Source organism: Montipora foliosa, chromosome 5 (assembly GCF_036669935.1).
Source record: "Montipora foliosa isolate CH-2021 chromosome 5, ASM3666993v2, whole genome shotgun sequence".
Lineage (NCBI taxonomy): Eukaryota > Metazoa > Cnidaria > Anthozoa > Scleractinia > Acroporidae > Montipora > Montipora foliosa.
In genome coordinates, this window is record NC_090873.1 from 47,320,059 (window position 1) to 47,341,921 (window position 21,863).

The 21,863-nt window shown below is 39.4% G+C and overlaps 1 protein-coding gene across 4 annotated transcripts in view; it reads right to left on the reverse strand.

Moving 5' to 3' along the window:
- LOC138004518 (uncharacterized) overlaps positions 1–21,863 on the reverse strand; it is a 71,437-nt gene that overhangs the window by 17,953 nt on the left and 31,621 nt on the right. For all 4 annotated transcript variants that reach the window (XM_068851052.1, XM_068851051.1, XM_068851053.1 and 1 more), the window contains exons 6-10: positions 19,990–20,309; positions 17,553–17,751; positions 6,751–7,935; positions 4,899–6,451; positions 3,827–4,015 (exon numbers count right to left, since the gene is read on the reverse strand). In XM_068851052.1, the coding sequence (XP_068707153.1) occupies positions 3,827–4,015; positions 4,899–6,451; positions 6,751–7,935; positions 17,553–17,751; positions 19,990–20,309 (3,446 nt within the window). The remainder of the gene's footprint in view (positions 1–3,826; positions 4,016–4,898; positions 6,452–6,750; positions 7,936–17,552; positions 17,752–19,989; positions 20,310–21,863) is intronic.

Below are 21,863 nucleotides of genomic sequence, written 5' to 3' on the forward strand. Positions count from 1 at the left end.
TTGAGGTCTTTTAGTTTTTTAAGCTTTGGTAATAAATTCAGTTTAAAGATAACAAAACACGCTCTTGAGTAAAATTCACTCGTTTCTTCTTTAAATAAATAGTCTGCAAAAAACTAACTGCAAATTGCTCCGACGGACGTTTTCCAGCATGTCTTGCAGTTGCACTAAGCAAACGTTTATTGCACACACTAAGAAAGGACTGAAGATGTTGTTTCCGCTTCATAATTCCTCTTCTTGTTAGTTTAATCTGATATCAGGTCAAAACACTGTTTGGCTTTACGTTTGCTCCAAAGAGTACCGTAAAAGCCAGGAGTTAACAGAAAAAGACAAGCTAAAAAACAGATGAAGAAAAAAAATAAAATAGTTTTTATATATAACTCTGAATCGAATTCTCATCGAAAGATTAATGATAATCGATCGTAAAAGCACGAAAATTTCGGCAGTCTCTGACTTTTATGAATAAACGAAAGGTCATGATGTTTTGTAAAAGGAAGAAATTGATTACGTGCTAGGCAACCATAAAGGTGCACGTGATCACCTTCTGTCAACGGAATGAACTGAAAAAACGTACTTTTTCAGCCAAAAAACTTCTGTCTGGTTTATTAATTTTGTTGTAATATTTAACTGAATATTTACATTTGATCTGTCGGGTCAGGAAACCTTCTTCGTCGGTTTCCTAAGAAACGTATCTATTTTGACTTCAGGGTGAACTATTTACACAATCGCGAGGTTGAGCGCCCTTGTAATTGAAAATCTAAACATCTATGAGATACAAACACAGACTTGCGAATTATCGCAAATCACAATGCTGACAAGCACAAAAGCAGAAGAAATGGTTAAGTAAATATGAAGTTCGTTACCATCTGAATGTTTTTGTGTTAGAGTAAAGGGATATATTGTCACGCAAAAGATGTAATTTCATGACACTCAAAATTCGCAAAAAGCGTGAGTTTCATGTAAACAATCTTCGCACTAGTAAGTCGTAGCAATAAACTGGATTAACCAGGTAGTTAAAGAAATCTTGTTGGCTTCCCAAATAAACTTCATTTTACACTACAATGACAAAATCATTTTTCAGAGAGAAAAAATTCCTGTCTCCTTGTAACACATTTCAACGTACGTATGCAAATTTGTTAACTCATTTTCACCGCGTCCCGATTCCTGAGAAATTTTTCTTCTTTCAAATATTAACAAAAATATTATTTCTCGTCAAGCGTTGCATCTTTTATATTCAAATAACCGCTAAAAATAAAGATTTTTTATCCGGAGATATTTTTTCATAATTTAATATTCTCTGTCAAAATTTGCACAACAATCAAAACACAAAAATAGCAACGCACGCAACAAATGTAGTCGCATTTTAATTAGCTGTTATTAACCGAGCAGGAGGTTTGTATGGGAGAATCTTGACCGAGGTCGTGAGTACAGACCGAACGCAGTGAGGTCTGTACACAGCTTCTTTGCAAACTAAAGCACTTTATCCTACATGTGAAAGAATGCTTTTAATTACTTCCACCAACCATGAAACAATATTCTTAACCCAAAAGACCAAGACAACGGTTGTTTTAAAACACCAAAAATGAGTGTTACTCCAATCACTACAATGCGTGCCACTCCCTTACATGGATTGCAGCGTCTGACACTTGCAGACCGCAAGTGAGCTTACCCTAATTGAGAGCTTAACCCTAATTACTAAATTGCAGGCAGTGTCTCTAACCTTACATGAAAGCTAACCATTCAAAATAAGTGTTTAACCCTAATCAATAAGCTGAGCATATAACCCTAAACACTAAAAATTATTTTTTACATGCACTAAATAATTATCATTGTCTTTCATAGCATCATAGACAACAATCCATCATAATAATCGTAAAAATGATGATTTCTCTAGTTTATTTTATACATACTTCATAAAATTAATTGCAGAAAGATATCCAAATATGTTAAAATGGGCAGTGTTCTAAAAAAATTAAACCAGTTAAAAAAATTTAAACTGCTTTGAAAAAAAAGAACTTTTCAAACCAAAAACAAAATTAAACCACAACATACTCACTTTATTCTTTGCATGCGCATGTCTTTTACACAACTTATATGGATGGTGGGGAGGGTAAGTGAGAACCCGGACACATACATATGTTACAGGTTGAAATTAAATTCAGGTCCATTTAAATCAAACTAGGTTAAAATAAATCAAACTAGGTAAATTTAAATCAAACTAGGTGAATTTGATTAACCAAGGTTATTTATCAACTGTTTGAAAAGGGATTTTCTTTATAGGGTGTGGTTCAAAAAAGGGGCACGGTCTTTTTTTTTGGAGGGGGGGGGGGGGGTTGAAAACAAAACAAAAAAACAAAAAACCGCTTTTCCCTCCTCCCACTTTCCTCTCTACTCTCTTTCGTTCTTTTCTTAGTCTCTTTCTGTCTGTCCCTATCCCTCTTAATCTTCCATCCTCTGATCCATTTGTCATACCTACCACTACTCTGTGTACAATGTACTACAATTTGTACATGAGAGAAGGAAATTGCTTTGAACTGCACTTACTGAGACTTGAACCGGGCACCTGTAACATTCTTTAGTATTGAGTCCTTCGTTTTCACTAACCGCTAAACCACACAGTACTTGGACAAGCAGTCGTCATTAATTTTAATAGCAAATACTTTTCTCCTGGTGCAAGAGGGCCCAGACTCTTCTCGGTCATAGTAAATTATGCAAAAGTTTACTCGTGCGCAATGCGTGGCCCTGTAAGGTTCGTGAATGGCTAACGCAAGTTGTGTTGATTCAGAGATATTCTACAAAAAATTGGGTGAAGTTAAAGCTATCAAAAAGACAAAAGCGAGCAAAATAACCCTCTTTATTGACGACAACTTTTACAACGATGCAGTGGAGTGGTTAGAAACACGTAATGAAGACAGCAAAGACAGAACAAATCTGACAAGCCAAGACGTAGCAATTATCAAAAGAAAAGGATGGAGGGTGGCAAAATATTATCCAAGAACGGAAACGAAATTGTTCAAAAATGTCAACTACTCCAAGTTCTTTGCCAAGCCTTTTCGAATATTGCGCACAAAGGAATTAAGAGACAAGATAGACAAGTATATTAACCGAAACTACGAGTCAGTATCCCAAGAAGTAATACAACTCTTTGTGTCACTCTGCTCGATACACGAAGAACAAAAGTCAATCACCAGCAAACCCTATATACTATTTCATTCCAAGTCAACAACTTTAAATTCGTCAAAATAAAAATTAATAAAGTGGACAAAAGTCCAATACACCCAAACACACTTCTTGGTAAACTGTAATTGAAAAGGAACATGGATTTATGAAAGTTGTAACCAAATGTGGAATTATTGACACTTGGATTGCACCAAACTGACTACAAATTACTGAAGACATGAATGTGTCATTAGACACAACTAAAACCGGCAACAAGTTTCACTGCAACGTGCAAAAAAAGCACTTGACCAGTGACACATGTACAAGAGGTGCAAAAACAAGGAAATGACTTCTCATTGTTCAACTGCAAACAAGAAATGACTGTTCAATAAAGGTTACAAACTTTGTGAACTACCGGAAAAAAACTTTGAATTTGATTGTTCAAGTACTTATAGCCACAAAGGGGTTTTCTGCTGACACTACACTTGAACAAGTAATAAAGCCTCGCCGATGTATAAAAATGTCACTTTGGGAAACGGATTCATGGTGCAAAACAATGCCAATTGAAACTTGTGAGCAAATAAAAGGGGAAATTGACTTTGATACAATTTGCTGTCCTTTAGCAGATTTTGTTTCAGGTAGTTATAATATTATCATTTTAAACGCTCACCGCTTCACCAATGCCTGCCTCCCATGGGCTACATTTGGTATGAATCACGTGACTGCAGAGCAATGCGAACCCAGGACTGACTGTAATGTCACCTGCATTTGGAGTTGTTACGCTGTTCCTCATCGACGCACCACCCGCCTTGAGGATCGCTTGATAGCATGCTCCTTGTGAACTGACCAGGATTTCAGCCTGTGATTTAAAGAAGCTGATTATTAATTAATCCAAAGGAAATTTGAATCTTTTTGGACACAGGGATGTTAGCAGTAGGAGACACAGGCATTTATTCCTTTATTTTCATTTTGCCACACTACATCAATTACAGAAAATACAAGACTACCAAATAAAGAAAATAAAAATAAAGAAAGAAAGCAGCAAGGAAACCTAAATAAAACCTTAGGGCTCACATAAAAATTAGGTTTCCTCACAAACTACAAGGAACAAAACATCATGAAAATGCAAATAGGCCGAGAGTCAATTTTACAATGAAAAATCAATATTTCGAAATAATGAATTCTTTTTAGCTCATTTTTAAATGATGCGAGAAAAGAAGAACTGACTGGGAATATCCAAACTGAGTGCATAAAAAAACTCTGGGCCTTGGAAGAAAATGGAAAACTGCAGTCTATTTATTCTACAGTACGGTAAGGAAAAAGAGAAAGCAATGCCTGATGTTATAGGAATGGTTAGGATTATTAAAAAAAAAGAGTCCAATTTTGAGGGAAGATTACAGTTTCTTAAAGAAGACTCGTAAATTGACGTAGTTGAAGTAAGTGAATATTGAGCAATTTAAGCGGGTTGAGTTCCTAAAAAACTGGATCTGTACGAGCAACATATCAGGACTTGCTCGTTCTTGCAGAATCACGATTCCATTAACGTTAGTTTTGAAAGCAGATCCACAAACTGCGTTACAATAGTATAGTTTCGGAAGGATCAGAGGGTTGTATAGGGAATACAGGCAGAACGAAACTGCATCTACAGATGACACCAATCGACTAAGATATTTAATGGGCAAAATTTCCACTGAGTTTTATCACTCCAAAACAATCGACGGAACTAAAATCACCTAACACACCTTTTCAGCCTCAATGACCCCAGCTCTCCACGAAACTTGGTGGCCAGCTTTGGTGGCGAAAGAAGATCGATCAGTGTCACCTCCAACTGCTTCCCGCTGATCATCTTTATCATCGTCACCACCAATGACTAGCTCATCATCGTCATAACTGCTTGTGGAGTGTACCTTACCTCCCTCTCGCTTCGAGTCAAAGCTCTTCTGGACAAGGATCATGCATTCATGGTTTTTCTCAACCGATTTTTCCAGACGATCTCCTTTACCACTGGCATAAAATTTCCTCAGCCCAGGCTGTTTGATGTCAATCGTTTTACAGCTGACACCGGCCACAATAGTGTTCAGTTTCTCTCGTGCCCTCTTAATGCCTACTTTATTGCCACAAATAAGAAAATCTTCATCTTTTCCATTTTCCGCAATTTTTACCCAAGCGTTTGCGAGTTGAGTTTCAATCAAGCGCAAGTCGTCATTACCATACTCTACGAGATATTTTCTAATGTCTTTAGAACACTTAAATTGTTCTTCTCGAATGCTGTTATTTCTTAAGAAATAATTTAGCTTCTTTACAGCCTCGGTGACATGTTCTCGAAATCCGGCAATAATGGTTTCACTGCATTCATTCTGATGTAGATGAACATCTTTTCCAACATTGACTTCATTGCATAGTTTGCGCCATTTTGATGTTTTCAACACATGTTGGTTCGTGGCATCTACAAGAACTCTTTCCTCTAACGTCAGCATCTCCACAAGACTGACAACCTGGTTAGCCTGTTCAGCCGAGGTGCCTACGATGCACACTTCCTTGTCAATCACATAGACAGCTTCAACGTTGTTCTTTTCTAACTCGCATTTCAGTCTCTTGAGACCTTCATCTGAGCCTAGCACTTTCAAGATACTTTTTGATACACTTAGTTTTTTTTCCACCATATTCTCGTCAAGTTTATGGAACTTCATGGCTGCCTCATTAAATTGTTCCGGTGGTCCTTCAAAATAGATCTTCTGTGCTTCAGTATCCAACGTTACCTCCAGTTCCTTGTTGTGCTGTTGAAGCTTCTCCGCAAACTTTATCTTCTTTAACAGAATTATGCGTTCTTTAGAAATGCTCTTTGAGAACTTTAAATGCGTTTTCCTGATTTCTTCACGATATATCTCCTCTAATTTCGCCTCAACCTGATCTTCAAACCCCTTTGCATCTGTGCTCATACAAATAACTCTGGCACGAAAAAACTCATCCATAGGTTTGATCAGCGGTGGGTTTGGCCCTAGGCATGCGCGAACGTTAAATAACTGGGTCTTCACGGCTTCCCAGAACTCCTTTTTAACTTCAACATCATGCTTGGCAAATTTTCTCAGGTAGCTTTGGACTAAGTCAATACACTCTGACTGCCATGAATTGGTTTCGTCTTCTCCACGAAACACAACAACAGCTGTTTTATTTGGTGGGGTCCACTTGATTTTACTGTTTTTTGCAGATAATGCCTCCTTCAACTCGTCATGATGCGATGTGGTTGTGACGTATTCCATTATATCCGGGTCCACAGCCATGAGTAAATGGAGACCTGAAAATGAAACAGTCGGATATTCATGACTTACTTACTCTTGGTTTTCTTACTTTTTTTTCTAGTTTAGAGGACATTCCTTTGAATAAGTGTGTACTTAAAAGAACAATACTGCCGCAAAACCGGCGATGGAAGCAGCTGGTATCATTCTCATTAGACATTTAAATTTTAATTTCTTTATTTAGGTGTTCTGGTCCTCATATGACCACTCATTGCTTCGGTATGGCTTAAGACGCCTTCATTAGTTATCGGTCCACTCAGCTCAGAAACAACTGATTTATTTTCCTCAAACCGCTCACCTTTCTCGATACCAACACTTTGATTTTCACCCACGCTTGACATGCTCTGTTCTCGACTTTCATCCCCAAGATCATGTCCTCGTTTAGTCTCAGAACCTGTAGCAAATGTTTCCCAGGAGATGTGCTCATCTTCTTCGCGCTGGCCACCGTCGGACTTAAAATTTGATTTGCGTTGTATGAAACCCTTCCGGTTGCTTACGGATTTCATGAAAATCTTTAAGGCCCCTCTTGGGCCTTTTTCCTGGTTATGGAACTGTTGACCTTGTGTTTGAGTCAATTCAGGTTGACCTTCATCCTCGGTCTGTTTTGGCTGCAAAAATCCAGATTCATCTCCTCCTCTTTCAGGTGGACATTCTTTATACTCTCCTCGATCCTTTGTAGATATGTCCTGGGGTTTCCTTATCGGTCCTTGCGATGGCTTGGGCTTGGTTGGCGGGGGATCACCAAACCTATTTAAGTTTCCAGGTGGTCCTGGATGCTGCGCTCCGAACTCATCGTCTGTGCGTTTGTGGTCGCCAAAGTGACGTCCTGCAAGGTCCCCTCCGCATTCTCCTATAGATCTGCCTATCGGTACCTCTCTCTGTCCTGCACTTGGCGGTTTCTTAAAGACTACTCCTCTCCCTTGTGGGGTCTGAGTACCTTGAAATCTCCGCAGCTCTTTACGAACACTCTCAAGATTTTCTGGATTTGCTGCAACATCATGGCAACGAAGTACCCGCTTGATAAGGACCTCTGGATTATTGGGAAACTCTGTTTTCAGTTTGTTCAATGTTTCCTCTGAGTAGTCCAGTTTCATGACCTCATCGTCAATCTTTGTCCTACACTCCTCTTGAGTAGCATCGTCTGTGCGTTTCTGGTCACCTACGTGACGTCCTGCAAGGTTCCCTCCGCATTCTGCTATAGATCCGCCTTTCGGTACCTCTCTCTGTCCTGCACTTGACCGTTTCTTAAAGACTCCTCCTTTCCCTTGTGGGGTCTGAATACCTTGAAATCTCTGCAGCTCTTTACGAACAATTTCAAGATTTTCTGGATCTTCTGCAACATCATGGCAACGAAGGACCCGCTTGATAAGGACCTCTGGAATATTGGGAAATTCTGTTTTCAGTTTGTTTAGTTTTTCCTCTGAGTACTCCAGGTTCATGATCTTGTCGTCAGTCTTTGGGCTGACACAAGTCGCCGTTTCATCTGTAAAATAAAATCGGTAGTTGGTTCTGAATTCCTAACGTAATGTTCGTTTTATGTCAATTCGTCATTCATAGTCGTATCTGTCACCCCTCACCCCCCTCCAACTATGTTTAGCTATGGACTGTTCACTGTCCAATAAAGGCACGCGCTTCATTGTTTCACACATTTAAAAGCCCAATATTTTAAAGCCGCCCCTCCGCCTCCTTCCCCACACTTAAATGCCCAAGCACAGTACACAGGGGCACCCAACGAGAATATAGTTCAAAACCACTTAAACATAGCATTGTTAATCGTATTTTAGTATTTAAACGGTAGATATAAGCATATTTTTATCCCCTAAGAATTTTTCATCTGTTCGGATTCCCTAGCTGAAAGTCTGGTGATCCGAAAATTATAGGTATTAAAACTTTCCTTTTCGAAAATCTCAGCCAGAAAAGAGGCTCCCGAAAATTCTAGGTGACCTTTTTAGGGTAAGAATCCGTTAAAAATGGGCAATTATACCATGTTTTAGATGTTCGAAAATCCTAGGACAGACAGGCAAGCAAGGAATTTTACAACAAATGTTCCGAAAATTCTAGATCTCAAATCGTCTTCCGAACAGATATTTTCCGAAACTTGACGTTGGGTGCCCCTGAGTACAATCTGTACTAAATGACAAGTTGCCCATTGATGATGTTTGGTTGAAATGTGAACAAGCTCTCAGTTAATATTAAAAAACAATTATGTTATCTTTAAACCAAGACAGACAAAACTCAATCATAATTTTAGCCTTGTTTTGGAAATCAATCTCTGAAACAAAGTAATGAAACCAAATGTTTTGGTGTCCGGCTATTACATTAGTTTTGTATCAAACAAATCTTCAAATCTATTGGTATTATATTCAGGTCTTGATTTTACTTATGTTCAAAAAGCAATTTAGCCCTGTACTACGCGTTCGTTTCTCCTTTCAATACTTATTGGAACTCCACTGGGTCTTTTACATATATCTATAATTTGAATAGAATATTTTAGTTGCAAATTAAAGCGTGCTCCGTGAGCGATAAGGAGAACGTTATCCTCCTTTTTTTGGGAAATTCGGTATCCTCAACATTTTTCAAATCAATTCATTTCAAATTACTAATTTCACGTTCTTTTTTTTTTTTTACCATAATCAGTTATTGCCTCGAATGTAGTGGAACGTATTTGTAACAAGCTGACAAGTGCATAATTTCGGTACCAGAATGGCCAATGCTTATCGTCCATATTTTTGTCACAATTCTTTATCAATTTCAAACATGTTAGGGGTTTCCGATGCTTTAAAAATACCTGAATTTGTTATGCTACACATACGTTGCGTACGTTTTTAGGTTAATATCAACATATTAAGGAGCCTCTTTTATAATCCTAGTGGTATCTTCAGCTCTCCTCGCCACAATGATTGTTATTGTTATTTTGTACGACAAATAAACATTTATACAAGTGCATTACAAATTTCGTGTTGCACGAAATACAGCATTTGAGAGCCAAATAACTGCAATGAGTTCATAGGAAAGAATCCGCTTTTTATATGCGTGGTGGTTACTGTTCGACTTTTATGGGGTGCTGTTACCATTCAAATGAGCAAAAAGAGCGTTTTGGAATTGTTGATTAAGGACGGTGAAGTAGAATTTGGGACCATCAAGGAAATATCCACTCAGCAGCAGAGTTGGAATTGTGGCTGTCGACGACCTGTGCGTTGTTCATGGAGTAACCTTGCAGTTGAATGAACACATTCGGTCAGCGGAAGGGAGTATGTTATTATCTTTTGTCTGAGAAAACCCTCATGGAGCTTGAGTTTTTCTTAAGGGTGCTTCATTTACAAACATTTCTTCCAACGCAAAAAACCCGTTTCTGGTGTTTTAGAAAGCAACAGAAAGGATGTAGGAACAAGAAAAGAAAAAGACGAGCAATGCACAGAGAAAAAAATGTAAGAAGGCAGGAGTTTTGCAATAACCAGAAAAACAATGGTCCAACCGATTTAAATCGTACCTCGACGAAATTAGATTATCTGGTCGGAAAGTAGTCCTCAAGGGAACTGTTGATAGCAACTGACGTTTCGACAATGAGGGGAAGTCATCTCCACGGTCAAGTGACGGTTGTAAGTAGGTCACTTTCTAAAAAACCATGATACCATTTGCTTGTCCTCCAAAATTTTGCATAAACAGTGTTTCCATTTTCTCTTTGGACACCTTCGTTCCCAGGGTCTTCTCGGCTTTCAATATGACAGAGGGGGCGGGAGAAGACCCTGGGGCACAGTGAATTAAAAAGACCGCTGATTGGTGCTTTTCTCACATGAACTCTGATTGGTTTAAAGTTCGAAAGAACGATGGCGGCCAGTAAGGAGAGCTAGAAGAACGGATCACGTGACCTCGTTAGCGTGAAAACGAGGCTGGCTCACATAATGCATTATAATTATTGTTTGTGTCGACAGATTGTCCCAATATTACTTATACAATATTTTGGCGTGTAACTTATACAACCTTGTAACATAACAGGAAATAAATCTGATCTCGTGTCCATTATAACATGCAAAGGAGCCTTTTTTCGTGAAGTGCCTTGTGGCTTATTTTGCACCGCTTACGTTTTAGAACTAAGTCGATTCAGCCAAATGCAATTTTTTCACAACTCCCTGACAAGGAGAAAAGGTATCCTATTCATCTCTCGCGTCTTCCTCCTCCTCCTCTTTTTCATCATCATCGTCGTCATGATCATGATTAACATTATAAACATCAGATGACTCATGATCATCGTCATCAGCATCATTATCACAGCTTCAGTCATCTTCAGCATCATTGCAGCTGCGGAGATCGGTACATTTAAGTCCCTCTTCGCGACATTGTCCTTAATTAGATGGAGGGTTGCATTGGTCTTTAAAGTCGGAAATAAGTGTCTTAGTCTGGTACAGCAGGCAGACTAATTTCTCAATTCCGGCAGTGGTCTTTGCTGTGGCTTGCGCGATTTTACCCAGATCTGCAAGTGCGGTTACACTATTCTCATCAGCTTCTGGGGATGCTTTCCAACACAATAGCTTCCGAAAGAGAGAAATGATCCTCGCACGTATCTGGACAATTGAAGCAATTGTCTCTGATTGACACCTGAAAAATTCGGGTGGCTCCAACGGCGTTCGAGCCCATGACCTTGGCGATGCTGATTCAATGCTCTACCTCTCCGGCAGTAAAAAGATTTCTATGTTGTCTGACCCGAGAGTAATCTGCGCCGGTGTAGCGCATTGCACGTTCTTAGGTGTGGTGGATATCTTGGATATACGCATGCGGTTTCACCTAGTGCACTTTATGGAAAGCAGTTGCTGTAGAAAACCATCACCGCCGTGTTTTATGACTTCAGCTGGTATGCCATCCAGACCAGGCGCTTCACCAATATTAGCAGCTTTTACAGTTTTCCTTAGTTCTTCCATTCAAATGCATCATTGTCTCTCGAGTAGTTAGGTGGTCAGTTGTATCATTGTCTACGTTGCCTTCTTGATTCAGCAGTTGGTGAAAATGCTCTTTCCATCTGTCTGATGTTTCTTTCATGTCTGAGTTCCATCTGCATTCTTAACCGGGGCAACAGTGTTCGTTTTGGGGTCGTACACAGTTTTAAGTGCAGAGTACAGTCCCTGTGAGTTATTACACTCTCAAGTGATCACACCAGCAAAGCGTCCTGTTATATCAGCTCCACTCTCCGCATGGAATGCAGGAAGCGCCGCAGTTTTGCAGGTTCAAGAGAAAGAATAATAGGGTTGAGATGTACCTTCCTATAATGCTTCCTCTTCCTAGTCACAACTGAAAATGTTGTTTTCACAGTGTTAGAGTATGCATCGTCGGCGTGGAAGATCTGCAGGGTGTGCAGAATCGCAGACTTTAACTTATTGACATCATAAAGGCTAGCCTTCCTAACCTTTAAGAGCGCAGAGATGCAGCTTCTAGGTGCGAACTCGAGAGAATTTTAAGTGATAAGAACCATCCCAGTTACTCACTGATATCAATGCCAACGATTAATAGCCTCTTCTGGAGTGATGAATCGCGTTAAGCCTTAAGATACCACATTCTAAGACTGATAGGCACATGAAGTCCTTTGTGCTAAGGTCAAGTCGCACTTTAAAGAATAGATGATGTTCTCGTGATTGTACATTGCCTCTTACATTTTTCATGTTTTAATTTTATTATCGTAATATTACCGTATTTTTTATTTAATGATGGATTAAATAATAAAGCTATTATTATTTCTGAGAATTGCCTGGCACTATAAAGACGTGCTTGTCGGTGTCAGGTTAGATGATGTTGATAGTAGTGGCTCCCGAGTTTGCAGCATCAACAGCATGCAGTAACCATTTTGTATCAGCCACTCAATGATTTCTCTCGAGGTACAGCTGTACACCGTGTATCGTTGTATCAAAGTAATAGCGTATATCGAAAAAATAGAGACAGAGGGCTCTCGGTTTCTATGTTTGCTAGTGTAATAATAAATCATACAAAAGGTCACGCGCGTGTTCAAAAGATATATCCTATGACAATGATAATCACGTGCATCGTTACACACCATATCTGTTCGGGTTATTTTCCAAGTTGCTATCCAATGCAATCCTCCATCTAATTAAGGAGCAATGTCCCACTAATAGATGTCAATGTCGCGAAGTGGGACTTAAATGTAGCGATCTCTACAGCTTCAATGATGCTGAAAATGATGGAAGCTGTGATAATGATGCCGGTGACGATGACCATGAGTTCAAAGGGTGATGAATAGGATACCTTTTACCCTTGTCAGGGAGTTTTGATAAAATTGCATTTGGCTGATCGATAGGAAGCGGTGCAAAATATGCCACAAGGCATTTCATGAAAAAACGCTCCTTTACTCGTTGTAATGGACACGAGATCAGATTTATTACTATTGTGTTACAGAGTTGTCCAAGTTACTCTCCAATAGAAAGTATAACCAATATTGGGACAATCTGTCACCATAAACAATAGCTACAAGGCATTATGTGATCCAGCCTCGTTTTCACGCTAACGTGGTCATGTGATCCGTTCTATTACTGTTACGAGTCAGATATATTCCAGTACACCATTTCCAAGTTCATATCTACCTCCTCTTCAAAGCGAGTCTACGTGCGAAGTTTTTCTCATGAAAATGAGTTTTCATTTATTTGTATGTAAAGTAGAAGTAATTACCATCACAAAAACTTCGCACTTAGACTGGCTTTGAAGAGGAGGGAGACATGATCTCGGAAATGGCCTATTAAAAAATATGAGGATTTTTGTTGAACATTCGCCACCATTGACGATGGTTAAAAAGCATTTGAAGGTCAAGCCTCGTTTCCATGTTGGACTATGAGGGTCACACTTTTAAACCCCCGTAAAAGCCGTCGGTGCAAGATACAAAATTGCCGACAACATTTTTAACGCCGGTTTTTAATCCATGTTACACGAGACAGCTTTTAACGCAACTTTGTTGCGGCAACGGTATGTTACACGAGACGATTTTTAACGCTACATTGCTCGCAACACTTGAACCCAGGCTCCTGCTCGACAAATATGGAGGACAATGAGTTAAGAAGACGGCAGCTGAAAATCATTTAGGTTCTGTTGTTAGTGGACTATTTGGAAGATAAAAAAGGAAGAAATCAGGGACGAATTATTCGGACGAGAAGTTGGATTAGACGGAGGGTGGAAAGAGGGGTATATCATCAGTTAATAAGAGAGTTAGCTCTTGAAGATGTTGCGTTAAAAGTCAGCAGCGGGGGTGTTACACGCACCAACACCAACAAAAGTCGGGCAACAATGTTGCAGGTTTTTGAATCGCTTTCAAAAATCTGCAACATGTTGCCGCAACAAAATGTTGGGTTAAAATTCGCCATTTGCACCCTGTTACACGAGGCAACTTTTAACGGAACAATGTTGCGTTAAAAACCGGCGTTAAAAATCGCCTCGTGTAACATCACCTTTAAGAAGGCTCGAAAGAGCGCGCGTAAGCCACACACGCAATTCGCAAGCTGCTCGCGTCAGCTCGTGATTCAAATGGGTCACCAGAAATAAGCAAATACCGCTAATGTTTGCTCACCTTTCTTCTAATTCCTATATATATGAATATAAATAGACATCTCCTATTCACGAAAACTACGAAAATTCTACACAAACGGTTTAATGGTCACTTAAATCCGTTTGTGTTGGCCTTTACCTCCACTCGCGCTTGCACTCGAATGAGCGGGTGACGCATGCGCAAATGCTGATCTTGTAACCCCTAACCGTAACCCCTCATTTTTCCTGATTTTGCAAATTTACTCGTTTATATCTCTGCTTCCGGACGGTGAATTTTTTTTCATTGTTTGCATGTTAGTTAAGATTGATTTAAAACTTTTGTGTCTTTCAAATTTAAACAAAATTTGTAGGTGAAAAAAAAAAAAAATTGACATATAAAAATAAACTGATTTTTCCGAAAAACTGGCCTACAGATTTTGTTGAATTTTAAACATTTTAGAGATTATTTCTAACATTATCTGGTAACGCTGAATGGGAAGATTACACCGTCCCGTTTCTTCAAAAAAGACAATATATGTTGATTTTAATGCTCAAAGAAATGCCTAATCTCGTTGCCATGGTAACGTTATTTTGGAGGAAAATATAATGTGAAAAATCTGCGATGGGAACTTAATACTCTGGCCAAATTTCGTCTTGGTGTGATTACCCTAACTGTATCTAAGGACAGAATATGTTTATTAGATTGCAAAAAGGAGAAACTATCTCGAGCCTCCTTTAAGTAGTAATTTGTTAAAGAATGATTAACCCAGAAAATTTATAGAATGAACATTACAGAAAAGATCATCATAGTGAAAGGCCTACCTGTATGCAATGGGTAGCAGATAAGTAAGCAGAAATGATTGTTACATTTCTTTATTTAAACGTTTCTCTGTTCTTTTTTTTTTTGAACGTATCAGTGAAAGAAAGAGATTGCTCACTTCCATATTCCTGGTCCTACTTTTTTAGAATAATATCAGCTGATGAGTATTTACATACCGGTACATACATTCTCGTACTTCAAGTGGATGATACATCCTCGAAGCTGCCAAATCTAGAGTTGATATAGCGATTGAAGCTCGGTTTATCTCGGGCTAATTTCCAAAACTGCTGCCGGTCCATTCCCAATCTTGACTCGATTCTTGCCCACACTGATTTGTAGTTTTTCTTCGTTGTAGTCATAAAGAGAGATAATTTTTGAAGTGCATCATTTTCTATTCTGACACAATGTGCTAGCCATTTGACCTGTTGCTTGTCAGCAAAAATTTCAATAGATTGACACTCGGTGATACGCATTTGGTCTTTGAAGGTGTGTGTTAGTTCGTGCGTCTGTCATTTTATGGGGTGCTTCCTCAGTGGTCCCTCCTGTTCTGCTGTATCGTGTTTTTCTTTAGATAGGAAGATTTCGTAGATAGTATATCTACATCCATCGATTTGTCTAAACATGCATCGTCAAGTTGTCGAAAAAGTTTTTAAAATGTTAACTGAGTATTTAAGCAGAACATTAGCCTGCTTTTGAACCGAACAGCACTGCCGAATGTAGACAGTATTTCTAGCAGGAAGTTCGCTTCTCTATCTTAAGTGGAAACGCTTTCTGATTCGTCCTGCTCGTCGATTTCCTCATCCTCCGCACTGCAACATGTCACATACCCGTCTTTATCGTCAGAACGATGAATATCTCCCTGCAACATCTAAAACTTTCTCCAGGCACAATTTCTCTATGGTAAAAAAAAAAAAAATGGGCAAAGTTCCTGCTCTAGCCATTGTCGTTTCCTGTCTAACGGTTCTCTGGCGAACTGCGGCTCCAGAGGTGTGTGTCCATATCTTTATGACCTGGGAATCTTGAGAGGTAATCACGGTAGGTGGAAGTTGTGGCGCGAGTTGAATATCAAAGAGTGACGCCGCACGGTCAGGCACAGGATTCCACGACTTCGGGTTGGTAAAATAACAACAAACCACTTTAAGACCACTTAGCGCTCGTAGAAAGGTCGAAAGGCTAGAAAAACTACAAAAGACCGGGACTGAGGACACTGAGGTTAAGAATACAGACGCAAATTTCGGAAATGGACAAATGTCATTTACGTCAGAGGCCAACACAAAAGATCACAGTAGAACTCAAAAACCTCGTACGGTCTGATACTAACGTGGGGTAAGCGATAATGGATACGTTTGACAAGTCCTGACAGGGTACAAAGCCGTCGCTATTCATTATTTGAGACCGCACAATATTAAGGTTCATTTCCGCCAGCTTGCGCTTTTTGCGCTGGTCAACTTAGGAGACTTAGGATGAGGTCACGTTGGAATTGAAATCCCGTATTCCGCTCTGTTTGCCTTGCCAATCTCGCATCCCAACCCTATAAAAACACGAAATCCCGCTCCCACTCGCAACTGAAATTCCCGCTTATTTTATTAGCCCGAGATAAACCGAGCTTCAATCGCTATATCAACTCTAGATATGGCAGCTTCGAGGATGAATCATCCACTTGAAGTACGAGAATGTATGTATGTAAATACTCATCAGCTGATAGTCTTCTAAAAAACTAGGACTAGGAATATGGAAGTGAGCAATCTCTTTCTTTCACAGATACGTTAAAAAAAAAACAGAGAAACGTTTAAATAAGAAAATGTAACAATCATTTCTGCTTACTTATCTGCTACCCATTGCATACAGGTAGGCCTTTCTGTAATGTTCATTCTATAAATTTCCTGCGTTGATCATTATTTAACAAATTACTACTTAAAGGAGGCTCGAAATAGTTTCTCCTTTTTTCAATCTAATAAAGATATTCTGTCCTTAGATACAGTTAGGGTAATCATACCAAATGACGAAATTTGGCCACAGTATTAAGTTCGCATCGCAGATTTCTCACATTATATTTTCCTCCAAAAAAAACGTTACCATGGCAACGATATTAGGCATTTCTTTAAGCCTTAAAACCAACATATATTGTCTTTTTTGAAGAAACGGAACTGTGTAATCTTCCCATTCAGCGTTACTAGATAATGTTAGAAATAATCTCTAAAATGTTTAAAATTCCACAAAATCTGTAGGCCAGTTTTTCGGAAAAATCAGTTTTTTTTAATGTCTTTGTTTTTTTTTTACCTACAGATTTTATTAAAATTTGAAAGAAAAAAGTTTTAAATCAATCTTAACTAACATGCAAACAATGAAAAAAATTCACCGTCTGGAGGCAGAGATATAGACGAGTAAACTTGCAAAATCTGGAAAAATGAGGGGTTACAAGATCAGCATTTGCGCATGCGTCCCCCGCTCATTCGAGTGCAACAAAAGGGTTTTCAGCTGAGAGCGCGCGCGTAAGCCACACACGCAATTCGTAAGCTGCTCGCCTCAGCTCGTGATTCAAATGGGTCACCAGAAATAAGCAAATACCGCTAATTTTTGCTCACCTTTCTTCTAATTCCTAGATATATGAATATAAAAAGACATCTCCTATTCACGAAAACTACGAAACTACACAAACGGTTTCATGGTCACTTAAATCCGTTTGTGTTGTGCAGTGACCTTTAAAGCTTTTATGGATCATTTCTAGACTTTTTTAGAGACATTAAAATCACACAAATCATTACCCTTTTTCTTCAAAGGCAACGGTGGAGGGCCACCTTTCTTTTCCATCTCTATTTCCCTTGTGACATTTTCAATTCCACCCCTTTTTTCCACAAAGTCATAAATGAACTTCATGGTCTCCTTGCTTTGTTTCTGTTCATCTATTACACCAGCCAAATCCAAGAGCTTCTTCCAGTTGTCATCCATCTGAAAATTGTCAATCTAAAACAAAAAAAAATTAACAACTGCATCACTAAATGGAGGTTGGATGCCAGGGATATGTCCAGGGGCTTCCACTGGAGGCCAGCCAGCCAGCCAGCTCCTTGACTGAGTAATGCTCCCATGGTCAGCAATCCCCCGCAACCCAGCCATGAGTCCCCTCCCCCCTCCCCCCCCCCCCCCCCCTTGCCAGGCACCCGTCACACTGATGGGTGAGGGAGGGGAAGCGAAAGCCCAACTGTACAGGCATCTGGTACAGTGCAAATAACGATCTTTTTTTTGGCAGAGGATATTATTTTTCAAGAACAGAAGCTTAATGTAATTTTTATAAACCTAACTCAGTAGAAGTCATGTGGAGTAACAGTAATTACTACTTTTACAGATTACTAGGATCATTTCAAGCCATTTTCAGTGAGTTATGGTTTAAGTCATTAGAAAGTTGTGGTTGATGAATGGGCAGGTTTTGGAAAAGACGTTCTAAATTCTATGTTCCAAGGCACTTTGCATTTTATTTCTTTTGTATCTAATTTTAACAGTACAATTTAAGGAAAGACCAATAATTTAAGGTATTCAAAATGATGTTCAATGAATGCAGTTAAATGTAGTTACAAAGAGCGGTAGGGGTATGGGCTGGTCAATCATCAAAGACCGGTCAGTGGTATTTGGCACAGGCGCACGCTCATATATTCCAGGTTTTCAGCTCAAATCCCGAATGTAATCGCAAAAAAAGCCAAATTCCGCATCTCGCCAAACTTATTGGGGACCCTCTAGATAGGCGACTTGCTTTCATCGCGAAATTCCCAAGGGATTACAGATGCTCCCAGACTATTTGCAAAACTGTAGCTGTCTCGTAAGCAGCCGCGATTTGTCAAAGATAATTCGCCGATTTTTCACGCTGCACGGTGATCTACATCAGGCTTCGATTCCAAGTTGAAGGCCTTGAAGCTACGTTGCCTTTTCATGTACGGTTATTGTGCGCTTTAGAGCTCTGGAATAGCGCCGGATCGCTGGATATAAAACGACGTAATGGTGTTCGAAATACCTAACGGCAATGAAGTGATTTTATTTCGTATGTACCTTCACATTGTGGTTGATATTGGCGCTTCAAAATTGTAATTCCCTAACGCGAGCATTGTTACTGTTGTTCAATATCTTTCATCACGTCAGATTCTGTTACAAATTATAATATTATGCGATAGGGTTCATGGATTATTGATGTGGATGTTTAGCAGTTTTATGTGGCGCTGTTGACTCGTTTGACAGATGCAGCCAGCAGTGAGGGCGGGTCTAAAACATAGGTCACATTTCACAGGTCAAGACTAGAAAACCCTGCTCCAATGATCAACAACTAAGTCAAACGTTCCGCAAGACCTGAAACAACATTTTTGTTGAGTGATTAGCGCTAGGAGACACTTTGGGTGTTGTTTATTTATCTGCAGTATGACATGTAAACTGACCTGTGGAATGTGACCCACGTTTTAGACCCAAAGCTGCAGTGATCCATATTCTTTCCATATACAATACAATACATGCTTAAGTCACCGCTCCCCATAGAGGCTTTTCAGAGCCAATGAAACACAATCAACGAAATGACGGAACAGAACAACAACAACAACAACAACAACAACTGTTAAGAATCTCAACTGGCCGGAGGCAAACCAGTTAGCTATTTACAAGTGCAGCTGGGAAGTTGAAGCAGGGACTACTAGGAACAAATTCAACGTGTGGTCAGAGTGGGTCTCGAACCCGGGATCTCCGGATCTCAAGGCTAGCGTCCTAACCACTGGGCCACACTGCCTCCTAAATCATCCCTCCCATATCGTACCTTCCACCCTCTTCAGCTAGTGATGCACAGAGAGATATAGTTTGCGCGGTTTTCGTTATTGCCTTTAACTGCCATTAATAAAAAGCATTAATCTCTTCACATCAAACAAAGTGTGTCATGTTCTAATTTTCCGTGAGGGTTATTTAACATTGACCTCTTTAGATTGTACGTTTTGTTTTCCCATTCAAACCACGTGGTGTTATTCTAGAGAACAGCTTTTTTCAAATGTCGTCTTATGCATGTGTTTATGTATGAGTAACTTATGAAAAGACAAAAGAATTCCCTTGAGAACATCACATGGTCTGAAATGGCAAAACAAGATTTACAATATAAAGAGGTCAATTCTTGGAAAATAATAGTAACGCTTATCATTTTAGTCAATTCAATAACGTCTTCCATTGTTTCTGGTCACCTACATGACGTCCTGCAAGGTCCCCTCCGCATTCTGCTATAGATCCGCCTTTCGGTACCTCTCTCTGTCCTGCACCTGGCCGTTTCTTAAAGACCCCTCCTCTCCCTTGTGGGGTCTGCATACCTTGAAATCCCCGCAGCTCTTTACGAACAATTTCAAGATTTTCTGGATTTGCTGCAACATCATGGCAACGAAGGACCCGCTTGATAAAGACCTCTGGAATATTGGGAAATTCTGTTTTCAGTTTGTTTAGTTTTTCCTCTGAGTTCTCCAGGTTCATGATCTCGTCGTCAATCTTTGCGCTGACACAAGTCGCCATTTCATCTGTGAAATAAAATCGGTAGTTGGTTCTGAATTTCCTAAGGTAATGTTCATTTTATGTTAATTCGTCATTCATAGTCATATCTGTCACTCCTTACCCCCCTTCAACTATGTTTAGCTATGGACTGTTCACTGTCCACTAAAGGCACGCGCTTCATTGTTTCACACATTTAAAAGCCCAATATTTGATAGCCACCCCTCCGCCTTCCTCCCCACACTTAAATACCCAAGCACAGTACAATCTGTACTAAATGACGAGTTGCCCAATGATGATGTTTGGTTGAAATGTAACAAGCTCTCAGTTAATATTAAAAAACAATTATGAAACCAAATGTTTTGGTGTCCGGCTATTACATTAGTTTTGTATTAAATCTTGAAATCTATTGGAATTATGTTCAGGTCTTGATTTTACTTATCTTCAAAAACCAATTTAGCCCTGTACTGCGCGTTCCCTTATCCTTTCAGTAATTATTGGAACTCCACTGGGTCTTCTCCATATGTCTCTAATTTAAATAGAATATTTTACTCGCAACTTAAAGCGTGTTCTGCGAGCGATAAGGAGAACGTTATCCTCCCTTTTTTGGGGAATTCGGTATTCTCAACATTTTTCAAATCAATTCGTTTCAAATTACTAATTTCATGTTTTTTTTTTTTACCATAATCAGTTATTGCCTCGAATGTATTTGAACGTATTTGTAACAAGCTGACAAGTGCATAATTTCGGTACCAGAATGGCCAATGCTTATCGCCCATATTTTTGTCACAATTCTTTATCAATTTCCTAAAATCTTGCACTCTCTTCCGCAATAACTCACTCACCTAGCTACCTCACCGTCAAGAAATATGTTAGGGGTTTCCGATGCATTAAAAATACCTGAATTTGTTATGCTACACATACGTTGCGTACATTTTTAGGTTAATATCAGCATATTAAGGAGCCTCTTTTAGAATCCTAGTGGTATCATGAGCTCTCCTCGCCACAATTATTGTAAAGTTATGATTGTTATTGTTATTTTGTGCGGCAAATAAACATTCATACAAGTGCATTACAAATTTCGTGTTGCACGAAACTGATCCTGCAAGGTACAACCGCTGTACTTGACAATACAGCATTTGAGAGACAGATAACTGCAATAAGTTCATAGGAAAGAATCCGCTTTTAATATGCGTGGTGGTTAAAGTTCGACTTTTATGGGGTGCTGTTACCATTCAAATGAGCAAAAAGAGCGTTTTGGAATTGTTGATTACGGACGGTGAAGTAGAATTTGGGACCATCAAGGAAATATCTACTCAGCAGCAGAGTTGGAAATGTGGCTGTCGACGACATGTGTGTTGTTCATGGAGTAACCTGCAGTTGAATGAACACATTCGGTCAGCGGAAGGGAGTATGTTATTATCTTTTGTCTGAGAAAACCCTCATGGAGCTTGAGTTTTTCCTAAGGGTGCTTCATGTACAAACATTTCTCCCAACGCAAAAAACCCGTTTCTGGTGTTTTAGAAAGCAACATAAAGGATGTAGGAACAAGAAAAGAAAAAGACGAGCAATGCACAGAGAAA